Below are 7,975 nucleotides of genomic sequence, written 5' to 3' on the forward strand. Positions count from 1 at the left end.
AATATTTTACAAGTAAAGTTGCATTTTGATCTATTCATTAAATTTTGGGTGTAAACTTAAAAAATTTTAATGTAAACGTATAAGATTGGAATAAGTGGTGTAAACTTAGTAGTTTGATGGTCTCCAAATAAAATTTCTCTTTGTTTTTTCCTAACCTCTTAAATTGCAATGCCTAAACCTTTTTTTTTTCCTGTTAACTAATCAAAGTTATGTTTGATTTAATTAGCATTACAGATATATGCTTATGATAATTATTATATTATATCTATGCACGATTTATTCGTCAGATGTGGATATATTAATATGTGTAGATGGTCAGGTTTACGATTGATGATGTGTCGATGGAGGCCACCAACAACCTAAAAAGTCTAGAGAGAAGATGACTATTGTGAAGGTCCTTGATTGTGACACCGGTGTTGTGCTGGTCGATGAGCCTCCGACAATCAATTTAGCAATGTGGTTAAGAATTTAGAGAGTAGAAATTTAAGAGAGAGAAAGAGAGCTCTTAGTGAAAATATCTTGCTAATTGGAGAACCCAAATGATTATGCGACCATATCAAGGGCATGTGGAACGCTGTAGGCCACATCAATAGAAAATCCTAAATCGCGGCTTGACGTTAGGGATGAGATCGGTGAGCGGCTCAAGAGTGGCCCAAGGTCGAATTCTGCCTTCACAACTGGTACATGGAGTGGTGGCTTGCGCTGGCCGCTGGGTCATGCCTCTGTGCCAACATGGGGCTGTTGAGTTGAAATGGACTTTGGAACCGTGCTTGCTTGCTGATGAGGCCTTGTGCCTGTTTCTGCTTGCCTAGGCCATGGGCCCATTAGACCAATGAATAGGTCGTGTGCATGTTTAAGATGTTATTTAATATGGGGGGCCTATTTTATGTCATGAGCCTATTTAGGCAGTGGGCCTATTTAAGCTTATGGATACTTAGATCGTGCACCTGTAGATGCATTGGTCGTGGGCCTATTAAACTCGTGTTTGCTTGGGTCATGGGCAGTCTGAGCTGATGACTTTTAGCATAGGCCATATGCCATCTGATACCCATTTTGACCCCTACAATATGCTAATCATATGAATAATAATACACCATCTTGTCTGAATTTGATCCATTTATAGCCTTACTATGTAGTATTGTGGCAAATTCAAATAATGGAAGAAAATAATTCAAAAGGGCAAAAAGTTACTTTTCTTCCCTCAATTATAGGGCGAGTTTCATTTTTGTCTCTAAACTTTTTTTCCCTCCCATTTACGTCCCTCAACTATCGAAAAGTATCATTTTCGTCCTTTCAAGTGAGATTAAGGTTGGGAAATACCTTATCTGACAAATAATATGATGTCACATAGGATTTTTCAATAACCGGATTTATTCGAGGGATAAACATGGTACTTTCCTATAATTGGGGGACGAAAAAGGGAAGAAAAAAAATTAAGGGACGAAAATGAAACCCGATCAATAATTGAGGGATGAAAAGTACTATTTTGCCAATTCAAAAAGAAGAAGAAGTTGTGGTTGCGATCTATTATTGTGTCTCTTTAAGTGCATGGCACCAAAGTTCCCCATCTTATTATAATCTACCAATGTGTAGTTGACTTAACCATTACATTATATATATATATATATATATATATATATATATATAAGATCACTATCATATTTGGCAATAGAAATGTTCATATTGGATACCCTACCATGTGCACTTATAACCGAAAGAGGGCAAAATACTTATGGTAGTTCGTCTACAATACGCATCAATACAAACAACTATCAATTTTCGGATATGTAGGAAGAAAATACCATTTTTCCATATATCCACAAACCCTGTAAAATTATGAGACCATCAAGAAACCCTAATTAGCATGACAATATCGAATCTAACCGTTAACCTTAACCCAACAATTTGACCCAAACTGGTTCCAACAATCCTCTGATCTAGGAGTGATAGTGTTGTCCGTTCGGATGATCGAATTTGTCCGAAATCTAAGTTCAAACATAAAAATTTTGTTTGATTTAAAATATTGTTCGGGTCCAAACACATAAATTTTGTATGGTTTACTTGTCTAAACCCTAACTCTGATTAAGTTATTATTCGATGTACTTGTCTGAATTTAAACTGATTCGGGTTTGGTCAGTCAAGTACGCCCAAAATTCAATCAGGATTACGATTCGAACACATAAATATTTCGTAAATACGTGATCTTGTCCGACCCAAAACTAATTTAGAACCAATTTTTTTGTTATCCATACTCCGACCCCAAAGCATGGAATCGGAATCAACACACTGTGCCTTTCCCTCTAAATCCAACGGCTCTTATTCATCTGCAGCGTTAGTCCCCCGCGGCGCAAGTTAGTGGACAGCTTCCACGAACGATAATATCCAAAAATTCCCAACCGCAATCAACCAAAAATACCCTCGTTTATATTCACAAAATTCCAGATCAGAAGGCTATTTAAGTCATTCAATATCACGTCATCCGCTATAAAACCCGCCTGACCACTTAAATTTTTGCTGCGTACGACACTCGCAAGGCCTTCCAATCCCGCTCCGTAACCGGAACCCCGACCACCGGTGAATACTGGTTTGTCGTTTTTCTTTTCCCCCTTTCTATAGAAGCTTCTCCGTTCCAGTTTCAATGGAGATTTTTTGAATTTCTGATCTCAATTTGTACACTAGTTCACCTAAAACAGGCGCTATCTCGTAATTTTGTTCTCTAGTATATCAGGAAATTCTGGGTAAGGTTGGTGGTGTTATGATGGGGTTTTGTATCTGTCCGTTGGAGACTCCGGCGAGGTTACTGTGGAGTACCAGCTTCTTCCGCCACAAGATCATGATCTTCTAACTTATTGTTCTCTGTACTTATTCTGTACAAATATACACTTCCCCTACTATAAATTCTTCTTGTGTCCTCGCCGGCGAGATCTGGACACAGATACATACACGCACGTGCAAATTCAGGTACAGAGAGGGCTAAAAGGTTGCACAGATGGAGTCAGCCGGACGGTTTTTCTTCGATCCCTCAGCTTGCCAAGGCAACATGTTGGTCCTAGGGAAAAGAGATCCCGTTTTCCGAGGTGACCTCTCTTTACTGTCATTATCTCAGATGCAATCTTCTGTTTGGTTGATGAGAAAATATAGGGTAAGGAACTAATCAGTTTGTATTGGTAGACTTGGCTTGAGCGAGAGTAAGAAAAAAAAGAGCAATAGAGTTTCTTTTCTTTAAATCTTTCGATTGTTTAGTTATGTTCAAGTATCAACACTTAATTGAGCATTTAACGTAGGGAAATTGATTAGATTCAGCTAGATAGTAACAGTTTTCCAAAATATCCGGTCCGATTTTCATTTTTTTTAATTTTTTATTTCTCTTGTTAATATGTGGTTGATTTAAGTTTCTACATATCTGAAATTTGATTGTTATGATGCTTGGGGTTGTTGAAGGGCCAAGATCAATGATGAACATGGAGGAAAGCTCGAAGAGGGGGCTCTTTTTCAGCTCACCGGAGGACTTTTTCGAAGAGGAATACTACGATGAGCAGTCACCGGAGAAGAAACGCCGCCTCACTGCTGAGCAGGTTAGTGATTACTGACTCTAGCAGCCACCTCCACTTGCAGTGCGGGCCTAATATGGATCTAATGCAAATCTATATGTTCCAAAACCAACATATTCCTTCTAGATTTGGCATATACACATCTTGTACCAACATTTCCTTATTTTTATCAGCATCAAGTTCCCTTCATTTTAGTAAAGTTAGGTTTGTCCCATTAACTTTAGTTCTATACTTCACCATAATAGTGTTATTAGCTACGTGGAAAAGGAAAGACGAAGGGAATAAGCATATGTCATGTGAATTGGATGACAATCTATCTATGCTCTTTTGAGATTATAAGCTAAGCTAGCATATAATCTCACCTTATTCATAGCTTTTAAGTTTGTTTGAGGGTCAAAGGTGTTGAGAATTTGTACTTGATGATTTATCTTTTGAGGCATGCGTTTTAACTTTTAACTTATTGTGGGTTACTTTTAATTTAGGTGCATCTGCTGGAGAATAGCTTTGAGTTGGAGAACAAACTGGAGCCCGAGCGAAAGAGCCAACTGGCTAAGGATCTGGGTTTGCAGCCAAGACAGGTGGCTGTGTGGTTCCAGAATCGTAGGGCTCGGTGGAAGACTAAGCAGCTTGAGAGGGACTATGATCTCCTCAAGTCTTCTTATGACACACTACGGTCTAATTATGACTCCCTTGTCAAGGAAAATGAAAATCTCAAGTCTGAGGTATTTTTCGCAGCTGATTTCTCATACTTCCATATGCTTCTTGTTGATCTTTGCGATTTGTTTAGATTCCATGCACATGTTTTGATTACCGTACTAGATAGGATGAATGATCACTTGACCAGTACATTGTGACTTGAAGGGTTGGGGAAAGTAAGTTATATGCAAACTTGTCAATATAACCATAGGCAAATGCTATTCTTTTGTCCACTAGAGATTGCTATGAAAGTATAATAATGGATGGATCTAGATTCTAGACAGATCGGGTAATTTTCTCAATGGGATAGCTTTGTGTGGCTTTATCCATATTCTTGTGTACAGATAGCTTAATATATATGATAGGGAACTGTGCTGTGAAGTGGGTCATACATGTACCTATGAGATTCGACCTTATTATAAACAAACATGCGTATGCAAACAAGCATCCATTCTTAACCCCACCTTGATATAAGAGAGTTTTAGAGCCAGATAAGATCGAATATATCGCAGTTGCTTTCTCAGTTTTTCCTCAAAATATGCCTTTGGACTCTTTTGTTCATAAGAAAAAAAGCAATCTTGACTAAGACTCTTATGAGTTATGGTAAATATTTAAATTGCAGGTGGCCTCTTTGACCGAGAAACTTGAAGCCAAAGAAGCAACCATTACATCATCGCTAGGTCAGGAGTCTGACTCACATCCGGTAGGTATAGCTAATGCTTCTGCCCTCCAAGTCAGTGTGAAGGTTGAGGACCGCCTGAGCTCCGGCAGCAATGGGAGTGCGGTGGTGGATGAGGAAGGTCCCCACCTTGTGGATAGTGGAGATTCATACTTCCCTAATGACAACTACGTTGGATGTGTGGCTCCTCTTGATGGGTTCCACTCAGAGGACGATGATGGGAGCGATGATGGCCGGAGCTACTTCTCTGATGTTTTTGCTGCAGCAGCGGAGCCTCAACAACATGAGGAGGGAGAGCCTTTAGGCTGGTGGGTGTGGTCTTAAGCAAGCAGCTCCTGGACTTGTTACTGTAATGTTAATAATAACTCGGTGTTATTTCTTGTTGCAATAGTATTTGGTTACTACTTACTAGTTATAACCAAAGAGAGAAAAGAAAAGAGTAATGTGGTCGGCTGTTGGTGATGGGCTTATCCTGAAAGGATCTGGTGCCCATATATGTTAATTAAGTGAATAAAATAGACTGTTTTTGGTCAATGGCGTTAGGGTTGGCATGTATTGAACTGGCTGTAGCTTGTAGGGTCCAGGAACCCCCACCACTGGGACTGATTGTCTGATTCTCTCATGTATTGTCTGCACAACCTTTCCCAGTGTATGCCTTTTGTTAAATGAATTTGTATGATAATAAAACAAATGGTGAAAACCAACATCAATGGATCTAACCCAAATTTGAAAGGATTACAACCCAAAAAGACCTCAATCAGATTGGACACATTGATTCCCCAAACCTGCTCCTTTTGACAGATTCCACTGATCACTTGATATTTGGTATGCCAATGAAAGTTTGCTGTAGTGTTTTGAGTCAAAACTTACCCACACAACGTAAATTGAAGTCCAAATGCACGTACATAGCCTACAAAAAGTAGCAAGTTTAGGTTAGACTTTGTGCATAGATAGTGTGTTGGGGTGCCATTGTCCATATGAAATGGTTCAAACCAACGTCACAAACCACTCCCAACTCACAACACAAATCACTCTCCTGGAATATGTTCTTCCCACTCGCCACACTCTCCTTTTTTTTTTCTTTTTTTTTTTATGTTATGTCCCGTTCACTGCTATCATCAACCTCTCCATCTCTCACACACCCAAGTGCACCATTTTGAAAAATATTTTCAACCCTGTGAAGCTCTCACACTTGCAACTTAGCAAGCAAAAACTATTATAAATCGAACTTTTCAACATACAGACGCATTAACTAGGCAAATCATGGTGTTGTCCAGTAAACGATTAGTAAATCATACGGCACCTTGAAGCAATGCTGCAGTCTCAGCAGATTCAGAGGGCCAAAGAGGGAAAAAAAAAAAAAAACTAGAAAAGGAAAACCATCTAAATCCACACAAGGAGAAAAAAAATGGTGCTGTTAGTGCAAAATGAAGCAATCCCCCGAAGTAAACCAAGGTATGTGCATGAAGTAAGGAAAAATTTACAGTAGAACCCAAAAACTAAGACATTATACCACTGTGAATCATGGCTTAAGCCTATTATGATTACACTTCAAAACCTTATTGGGGCATTGCAGGTTACTTGTTGGTACTAAAATTGTTCTCCCAATGTAATTTCTCATAATATTCTCAGATTATGTATAAATAATCGTTTATCAACTGACAACTATCTGAAAAGAGTACACCAACTCTATATAAAGGCTGACATATATTTTTCTTTCTCTGAAGAAATTATCAAGTCTGTCTCGATTGTTTATATTTAGATTTAGAAGATTTTAAAAAGCAGGTGTCAGTGTCATGTAAGCTTGGAGTGGTAGATTGAGAAATATTGTGAGACGGATGCTAGATTGGAATATAATTGCTGTAAGGATGGTAGATAAGAAAAAAAATCCACTAACACATGAAACTATCTTCCCATAGACTTGTTTACTAAATCAGCACAGGCTTTAAGAACACTGACCATAGTCACTCCAACGGACTCAATCCTAACAACCGATATACCATCTCTATAAACATCTGCAAACCACATACAACTTTCCCACTCTGCACATAGCTTCGAATCATCACGTTCCAAGAGATGACATCTTTCTCACATATTTCATCGAACAGTTTATGTCATCATCAGCATACTCAACAATGAGTTCTGGACTGATGAACTAGCCCATAGCCCACTCTGAATTACATAACAGTGTTGTTTTAGTCCTTCAAGCTCAGCACCAAGTCTGCTACATGCCTGGATCGGTAGAACTAATGTGGAAATGTCGAGCTCAAACCCAGCAGCCCTAGCATTACTAAACCAACACAACCCTTTGTCCCTTCACCAAAAAGACCCAGATTACCAATAGAGCCCTGATACAACTTGGACTTTTTCTAGGACACCAAGGGGACTTCCCTATAAGAAGGGTAGAGACCATCAGGTATGGGGATTCTCTCCATTCTACACTGGAATATGACAAAATCTCAGCCCATAATTATCAGTTTTGCATAGGCCCCCATATTTCCAACAGGCCCATTAATTTATCGTTTGTTGGGAATGAGATTAGGGATGGAAATGCCAAAGCCATGTTTGGTAGCACTAGGAATATGAATGTTAATGATGATGAAAATATAGTTTGCAATTCACTTGTGTGTGATAGAGCCTTTGGTGAATCTCTCTGATGCCAAATAATCATTGGCGACTTCTCTCTGAGACCAAATCGTATTGAACATATCTGTGGAACTCATACCAATGGTCCCCGAATTTCAATTACTTTCATGTTTTCAAGAGGATTTCCATTTACATATATACTCTTCTAACATCTGCATAACATTTCCAGACAAATTTAAGGAACAAGCTTATCCTATCTGCTTGATTCAGTGTTTGCCGTCTAAAAGTGGTCAACGACCAAGATGATTTCTAGACTACATTGGTGCAGAAGAATTGTGCTTTCAAACTACAAACCATGACAAGCCAACCATACTGTTTGTATCACAACCGCGTGGGGGAAGGGCGAGTTCACGGTACTCTTACACCAAGATAACTAGACTACATTATGACTTCGAGCTCACTA

General features: G+C 39.0%; 1 protein-coding gene across 1 annotated transcript; it reads left to right on the top strand.

The window, feature by feature from the left end:
* The first annotated feature begins 2,804 nt into the window (after positions 1-2,804).
* On the top strand, positions 2,805-5,630 carry LOC120011411 (homeobox-leucine zipper protein HAT5-like). Its single transcript, XM_038862519.1, has 4 exons — positions 2,805-3,077; positions 3,442-3,575; positions 4,034-4,273; positions 4,870-5,630. The coding sequence occupies exons 1-4, from the start codon at positions 2,990-2,992 to the stop codon at positions 5,248-5,250; spliced, it is 843 nt and encodes a 280-aa protein (XP_038718447.1). The 5' UTR covers positions 2,805-2,989; the 3' UTR covers positions 5,251-5,630.
* Positions 5,631-7,975: the final 2,345 nt, after the last annotated feature.

Source organism: Tripterygium wilfordii, chromosome 12 (genome assembly GCF_013401445.1).
Source record: "Tripterygium wilfordii isolate XIE 37 chromosome 12, ASM1340144v1, whole genome shotgun sequence".
Taxonomy (NCBI): domain Eukaryota; kingdom Viridiplantae; phylum Streptophyta; class Magnoliopsida; order Celastrales; family Celastraceae; genus Tripterygium; species Tripterygium wilfordii.